Raw genomic sequence first — 23,751 nt, 5'->3', positions numbered from 1 at the left:
GCTTTCATGCAGTTTCTTGTTATCTTTATTATTTTGCCCATTTTGGCTTGGCAAATAGAAATAAAACAAAATCAAATGAATAAGAACTGCTTTACTTACAATGACATCAAACCTGGAATACAAGCCCACGACTCTACCTGAAATGAAAAATACACCACGTTACTAAATATAGGACAACAGGGACAGGCAAGTATTTACAGTCCAAAAGCAAGCTCAGACCACAGCCAGGTTTGTTAACAGGGCAGATGGAGCAGGTAGCTCTGTCTATGACATCTCCATCAATGCAGTTTTCGGGTGGTTCATAGAGTCTGTGTCTCTTGTGGAATCAGTGGATGGTAGACATAAGTCATACCATTGCAGGATAAGCTGAATCCATTTACAGTACACAGTAGCTTGTGTATAGACTGTAGGATGACACTCATATGAACACAAGGAGAACATGCAAACTTCGCACAGTAGGATAGCTAGCAGGGAATTAAACCGAGATGGCAACACTGCCTACTGTGCCTCAGGTATCTGTTTGGATTTCATGTATTTTTCCAATGGTATGCCTAACTAGTTATGCATTAACAATTTAAAAGCATTGTATTTTGTTGTATTAAGCCAAGGCTTGTGCATAAAATGGCATTTGCAACAATCAGATCTGACAGGCTACTGCTTGTGTGGAGCTGCTTTTAATCTCAAATGATCTGTGGGTCAACAAGCATGCCTGACTGGCCTGTACCTTCTTCATTGACAACTGGTAGAGCAGATACCCGCCTTTCCACGAAAATAGACAGCGCTTCATACACAGTGGCATTCTCCTGTACAGTGGCCACATTTTGAAAGGTCCCAATCCCAAGATCATTTATTGTCTTCTGAAGAAACCGCGGTTTTGGAATCAGTGAACCCTGAAAGAAATGACAGGGATGAGAGGCTCTTGAATGTGCTTTACTAATGAGGAGCCCACTTTTCAGAATATGTCCACCCCGGCATGCTCACTGATTATCACAAGGTACCATTTCACTGGTTTATTATGACTTTAGATGAGATATAAATTCATAAGCAGCAAGCAGATAAGATGCCACTATTAGGTAGGGTATGGTGTGGTGTCACTCATGGCTGCTGAAAACTACTCACAAAAATGTGCAGAAACTTCAAGATGCGCTTGTGTGTAAGAATATAGAGGACATTTCCAGAATCAGGATCAATAACAGGTAGCCGATGAATCTTATTTTTAATTAACGAATAGACGGCATCAAACAAGCTAGGAGAAAAATAAGACAAGAGACATCAAGAGAGTTGTTGAATATTTACACCAACATGGAAGACTCCAAACATGCAATGGTATTCACCAGTAATCAGTGTTAGACACCATTCCTCTTAAATGTTTTAACTTTTGGCAGTGGGTAGGAACCACTAAGAATCAGACTTCTTCATGCAATCATTTCAGGATTGTTATCCACCTAAAACGCACCAATAAAACCTTGGTATACCTCAGGTGGAGATGAACAGCAAATGGTGTGGATAAGTGATGTGATTACAAAGGAAAAATAAATATTCGGGCACAACACGGAGAAGGTGTGTTCAGTGCCATGCCCAACTCAGTCAACACCAGGCAGTGAAGTGCTTCATCATCAGCGATCAGTCAAGCAAATACATGACTGGGCTTGTGCTTTCACTTGACAGCAGCTCTCAAAGAAAGGCAGAAGGACCGCATTTAGTGATGCACTGGAATTAAAATTTTGGACTTCCCACCACAAAAGTAACCAGATCAGTGAGCAGATCACTTAACCTACTTGTGCTCCAGTTGTGAAAAAATAAAAAGATAAGCAGACTTTCACTAAACTATTACCTATATCAGAAGAGTATAGCAACTCATACTCTTCTCAGTGTTTCTGTTTCTAGGTTACTACACATTTTTTAATGCTTTCCATTACTGATACAGTCATTCACCCGCCTTTCAACCCCACTTATGGAGTTACAGGGAGAAGGGGGCTGCCAAATCAATCAAAAGAAAGGGGCTCATCCAGGATTGGGTAGAGCAAAGAGTGTCCCCCTATCTACCAGCTTTGTCCAATATAGGTTTATGCTGGGGAGACAGAGTTAATGTAGTGCAGGATTGGACAAAAGAAATGAAACAACAACAATATATATTTAAATGAGTTAATAAACTGTAAAAAAAAAACATAATTAAGTTATCTAATTGTTATGAAAAGTCATCTATTATGAAATGCAAAAAAAATTTATTATTACTAGGGTGCTTTGCCTCCTGCTCGCTTTGGTCGCCAACCCCTCTGGCATGCACTATGCACCAGCCACTACGCGTCTCTGCTGCTCGCGTATGTGGATTTCACTTTCACCAAACAAATCTTTAAATTCTCGTGGATACGCCTCATCACTGGGATGAACCACTACTTTTCCCTGATGGCAACATGCATTAAACGATTTACAAGTCCCCGACTTAAAGTTTAAATCCGAACAATATATCTGATCTGTTTTCACTGTTCCGTTATTTCACTGAGTAATAATTTCCGTTTGTTTGTTTGTTTGTGCTAATGCGATCTTTATTATCATTTTTTGAGACTTTCGAATTGTAGTACTTTCATTATCTCTAACCTGCTCTGCATGTATATTGCGCTTACATTTTTTAATTCTTTACAACGTTACACTTTGTCATCTACTCTTTGTCTTTTATTTCCGGCCCCGACCATGGTTGAATCTCTTGGCACAAAGTCTTGTCTTGCAGAATGTGAAAGTATCTCTCTGAAAAAGTTACGTCTTGTTATGTCCCAGGATTTTTTTTATTATAATAGAGAGACAAGTTTCATTTCACAATGGCCTTATCTTTAAAGACCATTTTTATTTTACAATGCGACTTTTCCGACCAGCACATTTTTGTATGGTTCTTTTCCTGATGGTTTTGTCACTTCTTAATCAAGACCAATGGGCGAAACCTTTTTCTGTTGGCTAATCCTGTGGTGTCAATTGCTTTTGCCTGGTATAGAAAATCAGGAAAAAGTTTTCAGAAGCAAAGGAATAACCAATAACAACAGGCTAAGCAGGTGGCCCTCGTCTTGATTGACAAATGGCAAAACCATCATGAAAAGAGGCACTGGGAAATAAAGAAAATAGCCGTTTGGAAATGTGATGTTGGGAAAAGTCACATTGTGATCCTTTGCTGCCGATTACTTTTCCTGATTTTTTAGGATTTACTACACCAGGCAAAAGTAATTGATAGCAAAGGATTAGCCAATAGAAAAAGGTTCCACCTGTTGGTCTTGATTGACAAGTGATGAAACCATCATGAAAAGAGCCATTCTGAAAGGTGCCGATTGGAAAAGTCGCATTGTGAAATGAAAATGGTCTTTAAAATTATGTCTATTGTAAAAGAAAACCTGAAATAGTAATAAAATAATTTAGTTAAATGACTTTTCCTAACATTTAAATGGGTTTTCTTTAGGTGTTTGTTTCACAATTTATTAACTCATTTATATAACTCGCTGTACTTTTGGAAGCAATTATTGATTTTATAATTGCCATTTTATTTATTTCATTTTGGCACAAATGGAATTCCATATGCAAAGAATGCCTCTAAGAAAAAACTATTTTTACGAAACAAATGCTTTAAGTTATCTGCCAGTGCAGCAAGAAATTTTTACTTGGTGAAAGTGCCTTTGATTCAGTACAAACATCTAGTTTAACAAATAAAATATCTGAAGTGTATGAATTCTAAATCATATAAAACAGCCTACAAAAGGTCAGTCAGTCATTTTCCAACCCACCATATCCTAACACAGGGTCACGGGGGTCTGCTGGAGCCAATCCCAGCCAACACAGGGTGCAAGGCAGGAACAAACCCTGGGCCTGGCGCCAGCCCACCGCAGGACACGCACACACACCAAGCACACAACAGGGACAATTTAGGATCACCAATGCACCTAACCTGCATATCTTTGGACTGTGGGAGGAAACCGGAGCACCCGGAGGAAACCCACATAGACACGGGGAGAACATGCAAACTCCACACAGGGAGGACCCGGGAAGCGAACCAAGGTCTCCTTACTGCAATGCAGCAGCGCTGCCTGCAAAGGTTTGGTTTCTTAAAATAAGAGCTCACACCCTGGTCTGCTCTTCATTACAGCCAACAAACTCTCCTCTCATACTTGGAATGAGACTTAATATCCAAATCAGATCACTCGAGACCAACTCTCTTAAATTAAGCAAAATAATTTTGCATACACAATGCCAGAAAAAATAATATGAGATACATTGCTTCTAAATAAGAAATGTATACTTTGTTAAAACAGCACATGCAAACACTAGTAGACAGAACACCATCAAGACAGGCAGTGACTGTGATGGAGCCAGAAGCTGACATCTAGGAGCTGTAAGGCAGCAGTGACCACCACTCAGTGATTGTGACTCCTTTTAACTTCTACTGTAATAATAATCTATTGATCGTGATTTCAAAAAAATGCATGCCTGTGGTCAAATTTGATTCCAACTTTCTAGAGTAAAAATATTATTTTGTGTTTTCTGTGGTGCAAGATGTTTTTAATAAAATGTGATTTCGAGTACATCATTTTTACATTCCTACATTTGGATAACTCCTCTCTTCATAAATTGCTAATATCTGAGACTTGAGATATTACATTCATATTTAAAGAGCTTCTTTGTCTCCATTTTCTGCAACAGAAGACCTTTATCTCCAAATGAAGAACACCTTGGCTTTGTCCAGCTTAATATTTGGCATTATTTATTTAGAATACCTACCTGCAGCTTGGGGTAATACTGACAAGAGAGGACAGCGAGTAATGCAGGTAAACCTCTGGAAGAGCATAAGGAGAAATCATCATTTATTTGCATGGTAATATACACTGTATCAAGTCTTCAAAGCAGTGCAACCACTCATATGTGCCAGAGAACCTCAAAAGGGTGAAAGGAACAACTAAATTAGTTGCTGAGAATAGTTGAAACAATTTATGATTAGATCAACAGGCAGATTTATGAAACAAGGGATAAGTGAATGGACTGCTGCAAGATATTAAAAAATTGAAATTTTAAGAATAGGATAATATACACTTAACTACAAGACAAGGTGTGAAAACAAGAGATCATTTGCTTGGTGCCATTTGCCAGCTTCATCTCTGCTAGTGTAGAGTATAACCCATCACTTCAGTTTGTCCACACCAGGCACTGCTTTGTAAAATGGGAAAATTTATAGAAAGATGGCTTCCCACCTTTAACTTTGAAGCAATTTATATATTAAAAAAAACAGCCCTCTGTATATTTCAAACTGTATGAAATAACTATTTCATTGTCTGTCAGCATGGAGTAGTATAGCAAATGAGGATCTTTCGCCTGTCTCCCATACTCAGCTTCAACAAAGAATGCTGCATGAAAAGTCCAAAACTCTCTGGCAGGCGGCATTGTAAAAGGCTGATTGGCCTGTACGTTTATATTTCTTGTGTGCAGTTCTTTATTGCTTCCATTTATTAAAGTTGCACCTGAAATATGCCAACTGTCTTGCAATATAAGCTTAAGTGTAATAAAAGGTATCTGACCTCTCCATGTCTCAATCTTGTGCTCCTCCAGCTCATATATTTGTACCTTGACAAAGCAGACAGAAAAATAAATAAGCAAATCTATACAAAGTCTTTGCTGGATCAGAAACTTAGATGTATCAAGCTTGCAGTAAAATATGACTTACCATGGGAGATTTGTAGTATCTGTGGAGAATGTTGATGAAGTCCGTGATTGTCAGCATGCCTGAATTAAAAAAATCACAAATATACACAAAGAGTTAAAGTTGCAATATTATGAGCCACTTATTATGGGCTACTGTATGTGGGACTTTTTTCATACTTGTAGCTACAGTAGCCAGAAGTCTTAACTGCAGGTGTATTAGAAACATTAAAGAGACACTGAATTCTAATAGAAAGTATCAGCTGAGGATCTGTCCATAGAATGTGACTGGAACACTAGCGGTGGGTTTCTGGCCCGTAAAGCAATAGGAGAGAAGGAGAGCATGTTGCAGAATGGATTAAATTAAATAGTGATATGCACTCCATGGAGGCATACCCTAGATAAAAGACCCAAGAGCTCGATCATATATGTTAGGTAGAATGCCTAGTGGGGGCTGGGTGGTCTCACAAATTCCATATGCAAATTTTTTTTTTTCTGTCCTCCCTAGCCATTGGACCTTACTTTATTCTTTGTTAATTAGTATTTCTCAATTTTATTTTTAGATTTTTATAATTTTATTTTTAGATTTTTATCTTTTTTCCTTCTTCATCCTGTAAAACACTTTGATCTACATTATTTGTATGAAAACATGCTATGTAAATAAATGCTGTTGTTGAGACTTGAGGACCACTCCTCAATGAAGGAGCACATTTTCATTAGTCCTTTAGATGACAGCAGGGTTAGCAAATAGGAAGCGGCTGTCTGTTAGCTATGGCACACTGCTTGTCATCAGAGATGGGATCTGCTACTGCAAGCCACTGCTCCACTGTGCTGACACATTTGATTTTCTTTCATTTATTTGTCTTTTTGCATGATCTTTGGAGTGCAGAGCACATGGTCAGCCATTGTACAGTGCCCTTGAAGAAATTTTCAAGTTAAGGGTATTGCACAAGGACCCAACAGACTAGGATCCCTTCTGACAGTAATGGGATTTGAACTGGCAAAACTTGACACATTAGTACACATACTTAGACTCGGAGCCACCACTCTGCCAATATACAGCAGCCTGTTACAGCAGATTAGATAAAGAAGACAAAACAAAAAAATAAAAACAAAGCATCAAGACCAATACAATTGAAGAAAACAATGTATGAAGTATCCAACAGCCATGATTGAGTAAAAGTTGAGAAAGCAGACTTAAAACTTCTAAATTATCTCATATTAGGAGCACTAAAGCATCAAAAACACAAGTAAATGTAAGTGTTCTTCCCATTTTTAACAGATAGACAGAATTATATTTGTCTGCTGTGAGAAACTTTGTTTTTACAGAGCAGATGAAATCAGTAGATAAACACACAGTGAATACACAAAGTTGTCAAACACACACCAGAATAACAAAAAAGAAAGATGATTTAAGAAAGAAAACTTCTGACGTGGCTGTCACAGTCCCAGTGAGGCATTATACAGGTGTACTGCTGTAAGTATAAAGGAGCCCCAGTAGTGTTTAACACACTTATGGTGAATCATTCGTTGGCTGAAAGTCCTCCATGTTAGTGCATCGGAGAAAGGATTTGTAACATCGTTTATAATGGCACTCAGTTTTGTTTCAGTTCTTTCCTTTGCTATGACCTCCATGGGGGTCCAGATAGGGTCCTATAACTGAGTTTGCCCTTTTAATTAGTCTGTTGATTCAGTGGGCTTCTCCGGAGAGTACTGTTACCAGTCCAGTGCACCACAGAATAGAAAATCTCACTGGCCACCATAGTTACAGAAGATGTGAAGGATGCCACTTCACATGTTAAAGGAACACAGGCTCTTTTTCCTTAGGAGACTTTGTAGTTCCTGTGTCTTCTAAGACCAGTGAAACCTGTCATTAATGTGGTCTCCCAAGTACTTGTAGGAGTGGACCCACCTCTACATTCATCCCTTGAATAGTGACCCAACATAGAGGTTCCTTGGTGCGGTGAAAGTCAATAACCAGTTACTTAGCTTTGCTAATGTTAAGGTGCAGACAATTATCTGATTGCATCAAGAAAAAGTTCTCCATTTGACTCCTCTACTCCATCTCATCCCCCTTATCAATACACCCTATAAGTGCAGAATCATCTGAGATGGCCTGGTGTTATATTTCTAGTCTGAGTTGTACAGAGTCAGGAGAAATAGTGACAGGACTGCTCCTTGTGGTGCTCTAGCATTGTTCACATCCACATCAGAAACACAGTCCTTGAGTCTAACAAACTGCGATCCGCCCAACAGATAGTCCATTACCTAGGACACCATAGACTAATCCACCCACATGTGTGTCTCTGAGCTTGCCCCTTAACAGGGATGGCTGGACAGTATTATATACTGGACAGTATATGTCAGGACCTATAGAGAATGCAGTTTGTTGTGTTTTTGTGAAACGTGGCTAACAACTACCATCCCAAATGCTAACGTGGAGCTACCCAGTTTTAGCACAGTTAGAGCGGACAGAGACGCAAATACCTGCGGGAAGCGGAAAGGAGGAGGACTCGCTCTCTATGTAAATACAAGGTGGTGCAACTCTGGACATGTAAATGTTAAAAACTCCACTTGCTGCAGGGACATCGAACTGCTGGCCATAAGTCTGCATCCCTATTACTTGCCCAGAGAGTTTGGACATGTCATTGTTGTTATTGTTTACATCCCTCCTCGGGCGGACATGGAGATAGCAGGTGACATCATCCATTCCAATGTTGCTAAGTTACAAACACAGCACCCTGAGGTGCTTGTGTTAATTGATGAAGACTTTAACCATGTGACGCTGGACAAAACATTACCTGCCTTCCCCCAGTATGTGGATTGTAACACCCGGGGAAATAGGACTATTGACCTACTGTATGCAAACGTTAAAGATGCATACAGCGCCACCCCGCTGCCTGCGCTTGGGAAAGCAGATCATAACCTAGTCCTGCTTCAGCCTCACTACAAACCAACAGTGAAGGTGCTACCTACAACCACATGCTCACTCAGGAAGTGGTCCCTTGAGGCAGAGCAGGCTCTGAGAGACTGCTTTGGAACTATGGACTTGGATATCCTGCAGGGATCATATAGTGAGAACATTGAGGAGGTTGTTGACTGCACTACTGACTACATCAACTTCTGTATGGACATTGTAGTTCCAGTAAGAACAGTACGCTGCTATACAAACAACAAGCCATGGATTACAAGTGACATCAAGGGCCTTTTGAACCAGAAGAAAAGGAATTTTAAAAGTGGTGATCAGCATGAGCTCAAGCGCGTGTAGAAGGAACTCCGAGTCCAGCTCAGGGTGGCGAAGGAGCAGTACAGGAGAAAGCTGGAGCAGAAGTTGCAGAATAACAGCATGAAGGAAGTGTGGGAAGGAATGAAGAACTTCACTGGCTGCAGCTCGAAGCGGGGTGCCACCATCGAGAGAGACGAGGAGAGAGCAAACCAAATGAACAACTTCTTTAATAGGTTCAACCACCCTAACCCACTCTCATCTCGGAGTACTGCACACTCCACCCATCCTTCTGCTGATACCAGCATAGGAGAGTGATCCCCCACCCACAATTACAGCAGCCCAGGTGAGCAGTGAGCTGAGTAGACTTCGTGCCAGCAAAGCAGTGGATCCAGATGGAGTATCACCACGACTGGTAAAGGCCTGTGCGCTGGAGCTGGGGAGTCCACTACAGCGCATCTTCAACCTGAGCCTGGAACAGGGGAGAGTCCCGAGGCTTTGGAAAACATCTTGCATCACCCCAGTCCCAAATGTATCACTTCCTAGTGAGCTGAATGACTTCCGGCCTGTCGCTCTGTTGTCACATTTGATGAAGACCATGGAGCCATACCCTCGACCCTCTGCAGTTCGCATACCAGGAGAATGTGGGAGTGGAGGATGCCATCATCTATATGCTACACCGACTTAGATAGAGGCAGTGGTGCTGTAAGAATTATGTTTCTTGACTTCTCTAGCGCCTTCAACACCATTCAACCTCTGCTCCTTAGGGACAAGCTGACTGAGATGGGAGTAGATTCATACCTGGTGGCATGGATCGTGGACTATCTTACAGACAGACCTTAGTATGTGCATCTCGGGAACTGCAGGTCTGACATTGAGGTCAGCAACAAAGGAGTGCTGCAGGGGACTGTACTTTCTCTGGTCCTATTCAGCCTATATACATCGAATTTCCAATACAACTCGGAGTCCTGCCACGTGCAAAAGTTCGCTGATGACACTGCTATCGTGGGCTGCATCAGGATTGGGCAGGAGGAGGAGTATAGGAACCTAATCAAGGACTTTGTTAAATGGTGCGACTCAAACCACTTACACCTGAACACCAGCAAAACCAAGGAGCTGGTGGTAGATTTTAAAAGACCCAAGCCCCTCCTGGACCCCGCGATTATCAGAGGTGACTGTGCAGACCTATAAAATACCTAGGAGTGCAGCTGGATGATAAATTGGACTGGACTGCCAATACTGATGCTCTGTGTAAGAAAGGACAGAGCAGACTATACTTCCTTAGAAGACTGGCGTCCCACAACATCTGCAATAAGATGCTGCAGATGTTCTATCAGACGGATGTGGCGAGTGCCCTTTTCTACAATGGTGGCGTGCTGGGGAGACAGCATAAAGAAGAAGGATGCCTCACACCTTGACAAACTGGTGAGGAAGGCAGGCTCTATTGTAGGCTTGGAGCTGGACAGTTTGACATCCGTGCCAAAGCGACGGGCGCTGATCAGGCTCCTGTCAATCATGGAGAATCCACTGCATCCACTGAACAGTATCATCTCCAGACAGAGGCGCAGCTTCAGTGACAGACTGCTGTTACTGTCCTGCTCCACTGGCAGATTGAGGAGATCGTTCCTCCCCCACACTATGCGACTGTTCAATTCCAACCCTTAAGGTTTAACATTAATATTAACATTATATAGGAGGCCTAGGCCCCTCATGGACCCTGTGATCATCAGAGGTGACTGTGTGCAGAGGGTGCAGACCTTTAAATATCTGGGAGTGCAGCTGGATGACAAATTGGACTGGACTGCCAATACTGATGCTCTATGTAAGAAAGGTCAAAGCAGACTATACTTTCTGAGAAGGTTGGCATCCTTCAACATCTGCAGTAAGATGCTGCAGATGTTCTACCAGACGGTTGTGGCGAGTGCCCTCTTATACGCGGTGGTGTGCTGGGGTGGCAGAATAAAGATGAAAGACGCCTCACGCCTGGACAAACTTGTTAAGAAGGCAGGCTCCATTGTAGGATTAAAGTTGGACAGTTTAACATCTGTGGCAGAGCGACGGGCACTAAGCAAACTCCTGTCAATCATGAATAATCCACTGCATCCACTTAACAGTGTCATCTCCAGACAGAGGAGTAGCTTCAGTGACAGACTTTTATCACTGTCCTGCTCCACTGACAGACTGAGGAGATCGTTCCTCCCCCACACTATGTGACTCTTTAATTCCACCCGGGGGAGTAAATGCGAACATTAATTTTATTTTAATTCTTTTCATTTTTATTATTATTTAATTTAATATTGTTTCTTTGTATCAGTATACTGCTGCTGGATTATGTGAATTTCCCCTTGGGATTAATAAAGTATCTATCTATTTATACAAAGTTATTGTCTGTTTTACCTGCATTTTTATCACTCTTTAATTTAATATTGTTTTTTATTAGTATGCTGCTGCTGGAGTATGTGAATTTCCCCTTGGGATTAATAAAGTATTTATATATTTCCATCTGTTAAAGCCATTGGAGAAATCAACATAATTCTCACAATGTAGCCAGCTTTGTCCAGGTGAGAATAAGCCTTGTGGAGCAGACAGATAATGGCATCCTTTACTCCAATGTTTGTTCCATTGGTTTACCACAAAAGGACTCATATAGTTCAGGACCAGTCTCTCAAAGGTCTTCATGATGTGAGATGTAAGTACTACTGGTCACTCGGTTAAGAGGCACCTGCCTTCTTTGGAACAGGAACAATGCAGGATGCTTTCCACAGTAGTGGCACTTTCTTAAGCTTTAGGGACAGTCTGAACAGGTGTCAAAAGAAACCATAAGGCTGGCCAGCACAGGCTCTAAGAACTTGAGGACTGACTCCATCTTGTCCAGCAGCTTTTCTTGTGTGTAGCTTCCTCAGTTATCACTTTACTTGGTCTTCAGTTATGGACAATCCACATTTATGGTCAGAGATGAACTTGTCACTGGACATTGCAGTTGAAATGATTAGAGTTGATGATGTAGTAGGAATGGTGTGGGGAGATTGGTCATTGGAAGAAAGTGTTAGTTTGAGGGAGAATCTATTAAAAAGTGGTTCAGTGCTTTAGCTTTGTCCACAGCCCCTTCTAGAACAGGACCCCTGTTGTAAGTATACCTAGTTCATTCCAGACATCTTTCAGGTTATTCTGAGTGAGTTTGTTTTCCGTTTTAGCCAATTTGAAGCAGTGACATTCAGCATGAGTGGACTGCTTAATGATTTCTTCCTGCTAATAGGAAATGCATACAGTCTTTAATCCATTACTGAAAACTCCTTCATAAAGTGAAATTTCACAACCTAATTACAATTACATTAATTTGAATGGAAAACATTTTTAAGCATTTGCTGGCTCCAGAAAAAGGCCCAATGTTTATCAAACAGATAAATGGACAACATGAAAATCGACAAAATTAATTTAATAATAGCATTAGTCATCTAAACAAAACAAATAAGATATTGCCCTTCATTAAAAATGTTAAATAAAGAGATATACCTACACTTTATCACTTCTAGTTTCACATTCAAAGAAATGGCTTTTCACTTTTCCACCTGTTTCATAATCTGTCTCATTGCTGTGATACCCAGGAGAATGTGGGATGCTGGGAAGACAAGTTGAGTATGGGTCTTACCTACAAAACACTGCCGCTTACTGTCCCACAAAGGAGCAGCTCTAAGTCCATTGGCAACCAAAGCAAAAAAGGCTTTCTTCACCTGTCAGAAACACAGAAAAGGTGTTAGAGTTTGATTAAAAAAATGCCATCATCAGGTCCTGGAAACCTAACAGACATGCACAGCCTCCAGCAAGCAGGTCAGGGTGAGCAACGAGTCATTTGTGGGATGTTTTAGGCAGGATAATAGAACAGGGTCTGCTGACCAATCTAGAAAACACGTCTACACATGTGACGACTCACCGTAGCGCCATTATACACCTCCTGTCAAAGAGGTCTTGCAGATGCTTGTAGCCAGTTTGGTGCTCTAAGCCGTAAGTCTATTTCAGAGGTGGAGGTCTGGAATGCTATCTCCCCAGAAGCAACAGTGCTCCCTAGTTATTGTTAACTTCTGTTGTGTTAGGAAAGAACTCTGTTTAATTAATTAAAGGAGAAGACACTGTTCATTGTAGTGACTATACAGAAGGCCACTTTTAACCTGATTGCTATGAAAAGTCAAAAAGCTATTTTGGAGATGATTGTCTTCAGTTTGTTATTTATTTGTAGGCAAAAGAAATCTGTCTAGAATGGTAATATCACGTAATCTCATATCGAGGGCACCCCGACTTCAGGGTTAAACCAGTGACTTAAATTTAGTGTGGATCATCAGTGCATGGTGGTACAAAATAAAAGCAGTATTAAAGACAGGAAAAATCAGTCCTTTCTTGGGTGTGCTATTTGAATTTGTTCTGGCGCTTGAACACTCAAGCCTTTCCTGAAGGCCACATTAAGAACCCATCTAGGTGGGGTGACTTAGCTCCTTAACAGACAGTTGATCACACTTTTAACAAAGCAGCGCGGAAACACTGGATTAGCATGAGACTCAACTGCTTCATCAAGCTGTGGAGAGAGTCCCGTTTAGTCATTTTGGCAGCACGAGGATACTCTATTGTTTCATCAAGCTGGTACTTGATCATTTCGCCCCAACAGATACTCCATCATTTCATCAAGTTTAGGGTATTGAAGAAAAGGCCTCTTGCCATCATTGGCCCAAGGTGCACATCCAGGGTATACCTGTATATGTCCATGTCTCTCCCCATCAGTGGCCTGACTCTCCAATGTCATTTAAACACCGTCAAGCCCATAGTGAATTCAGACCCCAGCTCAGCTTCTTGTATTGAAAAGACTTCACAGCAGGAAGTTACACCAGAGAAACGGTTGCTGTTTTGTGCTGAAATTTGCTGCTAGTTTCAAAGAAGAACATTTGAAACTGAAAGATATTGAAACACTTCCTATTTGTAAATGCACGTCTGCACTCCATTAATATGACACTAATTAAACATGGTAGATGTATGAACAGAGGGTCCACATTACCTGGGTCAATCTTGTATATCATCCCCATTTTAGGTGTCCTAACTTATTCTTTAGAAAAAAAATGTTACTAATTTCATTGCACTGTGTTTAATCATGTCTACTCAAAACAGACAGAAGGTCTGACGATTCAGATGCCCTGTATCTGAATAGCTCATGTCTATGTCTGACATACACCCCCCATTTTGTCATTATGTGAAGAACTGAAAAGTCCTCAGAAAATGAACAACCATGCAGGACATACAACCTCAGGCAGAGAACATCTATCAGGAAACATCTGGCTAAGAAAGAACATTTTAAAGCTATGCTAATACTTCTAACTAGTTTGGATTTGTGAGTTTCTGGTTAATAGTTTCTGTGTTAATTAAGGGCTAATGGCTGTTAACGTGTGCCCAAGGATGGCAAGGCTGCTTGATAAAAAATATTTTGCATGAGCAGGCATGGTCCTGTGCAATGGCTGGATGCAACTCTGTGTTTCACAAAGCCACAGACATCCAAAATTTTCTGACTACTGTGGGGGATGGCCAGCATCCTTACACAGACAGGACACCCTTAGGGTTGAAGGACAGGGGGAGACAGCTTACACTGGGCTTTGTCTCCCCCACGATGGTAGATGGCATCCCCACATGGGTGCCCACAGGGAGCGTCAAGGGGATCTGCAGGATTGGGGAGTCCCTTTGTTATGGGGTTTCTGCCTCACCTGGAATTGCTGTCAGACCACGTGTGCAGAAGATCGAGGACACTTCCGGGGCAGCTAGAATATAAGGAACTGCCTGCCTTGCATCAGGGAGCCACAGTCATGTGGAGATGGACAAAGCTTGTGAGGGGGGAAAAGGAGGCAGTGACTAATGAAAGCAGCAAGGAAAGAGTTGTGCTATTGTGCTTTTGTATATTTTTACTTGTTGCTGTGGTGGGAAATGCTTGGTTTAAAGAGTTTCCCACAATAAAGGCCTCTTTGTGCCTTTTAACTTGTGTCCTGAGCCTACTTGTGTTCGGTGTTTGGGTAGCTGGAGACTCACCAGTCATGTTATATAGCAGTTCTGCCAAATCAAGCGATTTTTTTTTTTTTTTTTACATTTGCCAATGGGGTGAAAGAGGACTGGACAAAATGTTATTTTTCTGGGGATTTTTCCAGATTTTTTTGAACAGCTTTGCATTATTTTTGGTGGAAAAAATGCCCTATTAGCATAAGTTTAGTTAATTTGCATTAAATGACCACCCTTTTTAAAAAGATATTGCAACTATTTATCATGTGTAAAAAAAAGGTGTCATTTTGCTTGACTTTTCACTACATTCGAGTGTCAGAGAAAGACAAGGACTGGACATAACAGAGTGTGATTATGAAGGTGGCTTTGGGTGTGCTTGTCTTCATCTGCCAAATGAATGCACATCATCAGAAGACAATGAAATATGTTAATTGGCTTAGTGCAATTGGCTACTTGGAAATGCCACTTAATAATGATACAGTTGTGGTTGGTGATTATACAACTAGCCAGTTTAATTCATATAAAAAACAAATTTTCAAAAAACAAAGATTTGGTTTTGGGTTCTATTTAACTGATAGGAAATTATCATGTAATGCACGAGTGTGCAATCCACATATTTACATTTTGTTAATATTTAGTAATTTGATTTAACAAAACTGTTTTATGTTCACAGATATCAGTTTTAAAAAGTCTGAGAGGCTCAGTTAAGTTACGTTCACCTAATTCCTTCCACTTTTTTTTTTGAGTAACTAATTTGAACCAAGTTTAATCTACTATATTGATGCTTTTATGTGGAAAACTTACATGTAACTGATTAACGTTTTTGAGTGATAATATTGTCAAGCCACTCACCTGAACTAAAACAGAGTAAAAAACGATATTTGTTTGTGGAGGTTGCATTGTCTCCTACATCTCAGACTATAATGTGGAAAGCAGAACGGAGTCCTAACATGTGGTTTACAATGCACTACTAACATAGCAAATGTGATTTGAAGGGTTGTGTAGGGTCTCATCCTACGTCTGTGGAGTTGCCGTATGTTCAAACAGCACTAATGTAGGTGAAAGATATATGATAGGTATGTGTTTTGATACCGACATTAGGAAAAAATAGAATTACTCTTATGAATCACTATTAGTGTCTCCCTGCTGTCCATTTCTGTAATGGTTGCAGGAAATTCTGGACATCAAACACTACAGTACATCCCACATATTTGCTTAATTCCTTAAAATACCGTAAACCATTTTGTCTGCTTTGTTTATCACAGATTTCTTTGTCATACAGTTCAAGTTAAAATGGCACAGTTTATATGGCTTACCTGCAGGGTTGTGTCAAAAATAACAAGCTTCGAGCTGGTTGGAATGGCATCGTAGCAACAGTGGTTCTTCATGAAATTCATGTAAACATGTGTCTCCAAGTCCATACCTGTAGAGCAAAGTGCAAGTGCAAGACAAAATGTCACGCTCTTCTGAAGTGAGGCAGGAAGCAGTTCTTGACAGGACACTAGCCAATCACAAAACATATTCTCTCAAACATTCTACCTGAAATAAAGTCACTAATCTTTTGAATGTGGGCTGAAAGTGTTGGACCTGACGATAACTCATGCTGACCCAACATGCAGATACCACTCAGACAGTCAAAAGACTAAGACTGGGACCCCCAAATGCAAGCTTATATTGCAGGCAATCTAGCTCTCGGCTGGTGGAGCAAGCTACCAATCTCGATTCAAAACTCTGACTCACTCAATGTGTTTAACAAGCCTCTCCTGTTTGGTGAATTTCTGCTTAAGCTGTCATGTTTTTATAATCTACAACTTGTAATTTGTTCTACACTCTTCATTTGTGGTGATCAGTTTTGTAACCTTTTTCTGTAACACTTTTCCTAAACAGTCCCCCAGACTGATGTTTACTTGATTATGTTAAGCTCTTTTGTAAGTCGCTTTGGATAAAATTGTCCTCATTGTGCCAATGAAGGACATTTCCATTCACTTTTCTAATTTGATTCTTTCAAAATTGCCTGTTTAAGTGAATTGATTCTTTTGATTTGTTTGATTCATTTCAAGTCTGGTGTATGTGGAAAGTCCTTGGGGTGTGATCCTATCACAAATATATAATTTAATAATTCATACATTATTTGGATATACATGTGTTGTGGTAAGCCAGCCCCGGACACAGACAGACAGACATCGAATGTTCCAACACACACGTTTTAATTAATTCAGTCCAGCATACAACACAGTGCTCTTGCACCAAACACCTTTTGTTCAGTCCTTTCTCTCTTCTCCGGATTTCTCTTTCCACCTTTCCTCTCGAGCTTTGCCTTCTCCCTCCCGATTCCTCGAATGGACTGAGGCAGCCTCTTTTATATTCACCTGGACGTGCTCTCCAATGAACTTCTGGTGACACTTCCTGGTGTGGCGGAAGTGCCGCATGAGAACATGGAAGCACTCCAGATGTCCTTGGAATTCCTTCCCCCCACCACCTCTGGGTGTGGCGGAAGTGCTGGCCTCCAGGGCTCCACAACTCTCCGGGCCCCGTGTGGTCCAGGGGAGGTATTGTCCCTCTCCTGGTCCTTCCAGGCGTCCCAGCCGGTTATGGGCGTCCGCCACAGTGTATTAACATGCGTGTGCACATGGAAGACAGTTTAAAGGTTGGGTGATGGTAATTTTCCACCGAGACAGGAGACGGCACTGTGTAATAATGGCCTCTCTATTCCTGCCTCTGCAGAAAGAAAGACTGATGGTTTCCCACCTCTCACATCACGACTTGTGGGTCCGCACACCTGGACCTGCCTCTTCCTGCCAGAATGTGTCATAGCCGGAAGAATCACCATCTCGGTCAGTCATCCTGACAAGACTCATTTAGCACTTTACACAAGTGATCTTTCAATTATACAGGGTTTGCTGCAAGGTGCACCAAAACAGTATGTACAGTATATGTGTATATAAATAATATAATTGTTTATTAATTCATAAATAATTAAAGAATATCTGCATATTGGGTTGGCATGAGTTATCTTCGGGTTGAAAAGTTTCTACCCACATTTGAAAGATGTGTACTTTACAGTAGGTTGATTAGTGACTTCTAACTCAGAATATCCAAATAATGAAAAAGACTAAGACCTTACTACACCCCCACCTTGCACCCCCTTCCTTATTTACTATACATTGTCGATTCCTTTATGCCTAATCATTTTTCTATAATGATAACACCTGGCAGGTCTCAAAAGCTCAGAAATTTTAAGATATGTGATTAATTTTCTCCCTTTGTGGGTTTCGACCTATAAATGTGTAAACTGTATCACAGACCTTTGCTTCTATAATGAATTATATATATAATTAACTATACAAGGTGACACTCACATGTGCTTGAGAGGCAGTCAAGGGGCTTAACTAGGGATGAAAAGCCAGGTCTGGACTTGACAAGGTGCACTAATGTCTTTTCTTCCCCCTCTGCAGATCATCTGAAAGGAAAACCACCTAAAGCCTACCTGGATTCACTTCCACCTCCAGACAACACCCTCTTACTGACCTCATTACCACCTGTTCCTTGGACCCTCCTCTTCTTTCCTACAACCTATAAATACCAAACCTTTGCCTCTCCAGTTTAGTCCCATTCTGGACTCAGTTTTCAAACACTACTCAGTGGTAAGTCCACGACTTTGCAGCAGAGAATTTACAATATATGATTTGGAACCCCAAACCTTTTTCTGTTTTTGTTGTGCTTCTTTTACAAAGAGTAAATCAAAAAGTAAAGCCAATTTAAAAATTATGTGGTAACTGCAACGGATAGAAGTTGATGCAATACAACTTGTCTGCAATGGCTAATGGGTAGTTAGAATGCACACAGTGTAGTGCTCTGCCATTAGTCTTGCTTGAGCCAAGGTCCAGTAAACATGGACACTCTATTTCAGGACTGCATTATACAGAATAAGTAGTGAGTAATCAAACACATTGTTCATATTGTCTTTGAATATAATTTAAACTGCATGACACATAATTTGTAAAATCATCAAATGCCAGTGGCCCAACAAATTAATACTAAAAGACACTGAATTATATTCATTGCACTTACAGGTGAATGGTCATTGGTTGTCAGTTCTCACATGCACCCAAGCCCAACACCCCTGTTGTGGTGTGAAATTTTGCATATAAGTTGATAAATATTTTGTATGTCTTTATTTGTAACTTATAACACTAATGTTATATCATTAATATGAACAGCAATGGGTTGATGGTCTCTCTGTCACACCATTCTCATGAGGAGCACAACTCGGCAGCCATATTGAGACAGGCATGCGACTTGTTCAGAAGAAAAATGACCAAAAATGAGGACTTAACTAGAGACATTTAGAGTAACTACAAGTCTGTGTGCCGCCTGAAACTACACATCAGCATTTATCAGGTTGTATGGTTGCCAGTGTTTACTTGTACTTTGCTTATTGTTATTTATGAATATTATTAATAATACATTATTTAAAGTGTAACTTAACTCCTGCTTGTCTTTTAGCACAACTAACTGCCTAAGGTTCTAATTATGGAAGGAAAGGTGGGGAGAAGTTGTATGGTACAATACCTTATAAACAGTGGTAAGTCTGGGAGATTTGAGGCATTCTCACAAAGGCTACAGATTAATAATACAAGAGGAAAGTAGAGTAATATATTACTGTACCAAGACAAAACAACCCCCATGACTTAAAAACAAAATTAAACATGACTGGCAGCCACGGGATCGCACCACGACTGCCTCCGACAAACTAAGACTACGTAAATGAAGGCTGCTAATGGAACCTGATATGACCTGAATCAGATATGAGCCAAAAAATTCGTTTGAGGCACTTGTCGCTGCAGGGCAAACAGAATTCTCTGAGATTTACCATAACACTGAGCTGTCAACCTTATATAATTTTCCAAAAAATAAAAATGATTATCATGAAATGGCATTTTTGTTATGGATGTACTTCCTTTATTTTTTTTATTTTCGCAATAATAAATAGAGCTAAACTTCAGTTTATGCTTTTGCAGTGATCGAGTAGAATATCAACAGCAGCCTCACACATTTAACCGAAAGATGGACAGAAAGCGAAGGCGAAACAGAATCAAATGGAAAGGATGGCATCACAAGTGTTAACTTTATAAAGTACCATGGTGCAGGAGCGCAGCGTTAGGGTTGTGAGGACCCAGGGCCTGTCTTGCAACGCAATGTTGGGTGCTAAGCAGGGGTCAGCCATGAATAGCTACTAGGATTGCAAAAATAAGGAAGCATTCAGTTTTTTGTTTGTTTAGTGGAATTTATACTTGGGTGTCTTTTCTATTCCAGTACTTGTGCTCTGCATTTAGCATTTTGCCACATGGCTTTAATTGTCCACTCATGCATACTAAATTCAAAGACAGGATAAACATGAAATGAAGAAAACCAAACCCTTTTCCACTCTGGAGTCCATGGATGAAGACTGTTTTTTTCCAGTGGAAAGACTTTGGTGATCTAAGAAAAGAAACAATGAAAGAGTGAGTTAGTGCAACACATATTCAATGAAATGCAACAAAAATTACATGGAAGTTTCAGTATGTGTGCTTTCTGTGTCAAAGGGCAAAACTTAACAATCTTGTTGGGCGTAGAAGGAATGAACTTCATGTCCATTGTGCCCCTCCAGTGATATCGCCTCCTTCTACACAAAAGTTATCTTTTCCCCCTGCATTAACTTACAGGATGTTTTTTGGTAATCCAACCACATTTAAACACAAATATAAACACAAATGCATTTTTATACCCATACAACAATGATGTACACACTGTAGTTGAGATGTGAATGGACATTGGATATTTACCTAGACATGAGGCAACATAACAGCTTTAAAAGTAATTCAGTTACATTATTAAATTGATTTATCTAGATGTAATCTAAATTTAATGTCCAGTGTGGAACAAATTTTCTGGGACTTGCTCATTTAGACACGTTAAGATGATACAACAATTCTCTGGATCGATAACACTCAGACACAACAGGCAGACATCTTGCAGAGTGTACAAAAGGTCTATGAGTACTGACACCACAGGAATTATTGTCTTTTGTATAAAATAATATATATATACATACATACAGCATCTGTGCAGGACTTTAACACAGGATAGTGGATCAGTGTGTGTGTGTGAAAACAATATATATATATATTTGTTTTCACATATTCTTCACCTGTTTGTCTTTTATACCGTTTCACAAAATGTGTGTGTCAGACTAGCTGACAACTCTAACAGGCAGTTTGATGACTCTGATAGATTGGTATCTCATTCATGTTTGGTTCTTGCCTTGTGCCAGATGCTGCATAGGATTGACTTTGATGGCTTCTGTGATCCTGAGTTGGACTTGGTGATGGTTTGAGAAAATGATGTTGTTTTATGAATATGGTACAGTGGAACCTCGGTTCACGACCATAATTTGTTCTAAAACTCTGGTCGTAAACCAAGTTGGTCGTGAAACGAATTTCCCCCATAGGATTGTATGTAAAAACAATTAATCCGATCCAGACCGTATGAATGTATGTGTATGACTGTATGTAAATATATATGTAAATATGTAAATATATGTAAAGATTAAGCATAAATATAGTTAATTACACCATAGAATGCACAGTGTAATAGTAAACTAATGTAAAAACATTGAATAACACTGACACAAAACACCCAGGCTCCCTGCTCAGCTACACGAGCAGGCTCGCGCTCTCTCTCTCTCTCTCTCTCTCTTTCTCTCTCTCTCTGTGTAGCATGCACCCTCCCCCTCTGTCAGCAGCACGCGCTCGCTCTCTCTCTGTCAGCAGCACGCGCTCGCTCACGCTCTCTCGCTCTCTCTGAACAGAGGGGAACATTTGAACAAATCCGAACTTTAATTTAAAAACCAACCACAAGCAACCAAAAAAGTAACATTGCAGGAGTTCATGCTAATAGCCTTACAGCCCAATCGCTGTAAGCACTTTTTTTTTAAAATGAGTTTTAAGCACAGCGGAAAAAAGGAACATTTGAAAAAAGAGAAAAGTAACATTGCAACAAATCACGCTATGAACAACTCCATGTAAACACTTTTTTAATGAGTTTTAAGCACAGGGAAAAAAATGAAAATTTGAAAAATCTGTAATTTAATAAACCAGCAAGAAAACTAACCTTGCATGAGTCGAGTTCTGGCATGAAGTGAGAAGGAACTGGGTGGAGAGGAGGTTACAGTTTTGAGGGAGAGTCTGGCTCCACAATGGAGGGATGTTTTCCTTCAGGTGTTTTCTCTCTTGTGATTTCTTGGGTTTCTGGTGTTTTTAGCTGTTTAGCTGGTGGGAGCGAAAGCCTCATGCAGCCATTCCAAAAACAAAGTCCTTGTGACTCAACCCTTCATGTTTGCCCTCCACATTATTGGCAGTCTGGCTTTGTTTACATTGTACTGCTTGAAAGCACGAGGGTTCTCAAATTGGTAAATGAGTAAACTGGTAAACAGATTTTCCACCTCTTCCAGCACTTGAAGCCTCTGCCTGGTTAACGCTGTAAATACTTTTGCAACATCAGCTGCTTTAATAGATTCTGCTTTAGAATAGTCGAAATCATAGATTTTGACTTGTACTCGGCGGCAAAATCAGTAACACGAACTCCACGCTCAAACTTTTCAATAATTTCTTTCTTTACTTCGATATCAATTATCTTCAAAACTTTCTTCTCACCACACTTCACTTGCTTAGAAGCCATAGGTAACTGCAAAAGCACAAGAAATACTGTAGAGCACAAACAGAGCGCAGGTAAAGCACGCACATCTGACTGTGAACAATGAACAGGGAGCGGCTCTGCTTAAATACAGTAATCGGCGCGTATGAACCAACCAGGCAGGCAGGCAGGCACGCACATGCAGGCTCGCTCTCTCTCTCTCAGCAGCACACACCCTTCCCCTCTCTCTCTCTCAGCAGCAGGCAGGCACGTCTGACCGAGAACAATGCAACACGTGTGGAAATCATCGGTGCGCACAAACCGAAAGGGAAACTGGCTTGTTCGTATACCAAGTGTGTGATCGTGAACCAAGGCAAAAGTTTGGCAAACTTTTTGGTCGTGAACCGAGTTGTATGTGTACCGAGGTTCCACTGTACTTGTTTTTTCGTGGAATCACACCATGATTCACCCCAGGTCCCACATTTTGCACGGATGTTGAACGGCCCTCAGAAGCAGTTAGTTTCTCAACAGCAGGTTCTGTTAACTTTTTTTTTTTTTTTGCCATGACACAGTTTTGCCCCTTTTGGTGTCTGAGACCTATATTTTGTTAAATGCCTGGATGATCGACAGTGTTCCCCCTTAGCAAATCATGGCCAAGTGACAGAGCGGGAGGCATTGGCTCTCCTTTGGACAATAGAGGATACTCCAGGACAATTGATGGAACAATATCAACTGCTTAATCAACCCAACATGACACACTTTGGAAACTATGCAAAACCAATTGCCATTACATTACATTAAGAAACCATGCTCTGTGACAAGACCAATACAAGACCTTCCATTCTCGACCATGCAAAGGCTGCCTGTAAGCACTGCAAGTGGAGCATTTCCCGGTGAGTCAGAGTTCTCTATCCTCATCCTCTCACCATCCAGAGACAATGCCAAAGACAACTGACTACTGGATCTAAAATCCATCCAACGTCTTCCTTTGACATTGCTTCTAATTTTTAGGAAGCTTTCTAAGACTATACAAATCCAGACTTTGCTCTGCTTTCTTCTACCACTATTATTCTATTTTAATAAATTCTACTTTCCTTGTAAAATCTCACACTTTGTTTTTATATCTAGAGTAATTGAAGTAATAAAGTAAATACAGGGCATCT

At 40.5% G+C, this 23,751-nt stretch overlaps 1 protein-coding gene across 3 annotated transcripts in view; it reads right to left on the bottom strand.

Annotated features, from left to right (window-relative positions):
* LOC120531235 (5'-AMP-activated protein kinase subunit gamma-1-like) overlaps positions 1-23,751 on the bottom strand; it is a 60,129-nt gene that overhangs the window by 26,076 nt on the left and 10,302 nt on the right. For all 3 annotated transcript variants that reach the window (XM_039756466.1, XM_039756465.1, XM_039756467.1), the window contains exons 3-11: positions 20,333-20,395; positions 16,231-16,337; positions 12,540-12,621; positions 5,693-5,751; positions 5,547-5,592; positions 4,756-4,810; positions 1,120-1,246; positions 725-890; positions 100-137 (exon numbers count right to left, since the gene is read on the bottom strand). In XM_039756466.1, the coding sequence (XP_039612400.1) occupies positions 100-137; positions 725-890; positions 1,120-1,246; positions 4,756-4,810; positions 5,547-5,592; positions 5,693-5,751; positions 12,540-12,621; positions 16,231-16,337; positions 20,333-20,395 (743 nt within the window). The remainder of the gene's footprint in view (positions 1-99; positions 138-724; positions 891-1,119; positions 1,247-4,755; positions 4,811-5,546; positions 5,593-5,692; positions 5,752-12,539; positions 12,622-16,230; positions 16,338-20,332; positions 20,396-23,751) is intronic.

This window comes from Polypterus senegalus, chromosome 6 (assembly GCF_016835505.1).
Source record: "Polypterus senegalus isolate Bchr_013 chromosome 6, ASM1683550v1, whole genome shotgun sequence".
Lineage (NCBI taxonomy): Eukaryota > Metazoa > Chordata > Cladistia > Polypteriformes > Polypteridae > Polypterus > Polypterus senegalus.
This window is presented reverse-complemented; position numbering and strand designations above follow the sequence as displayed.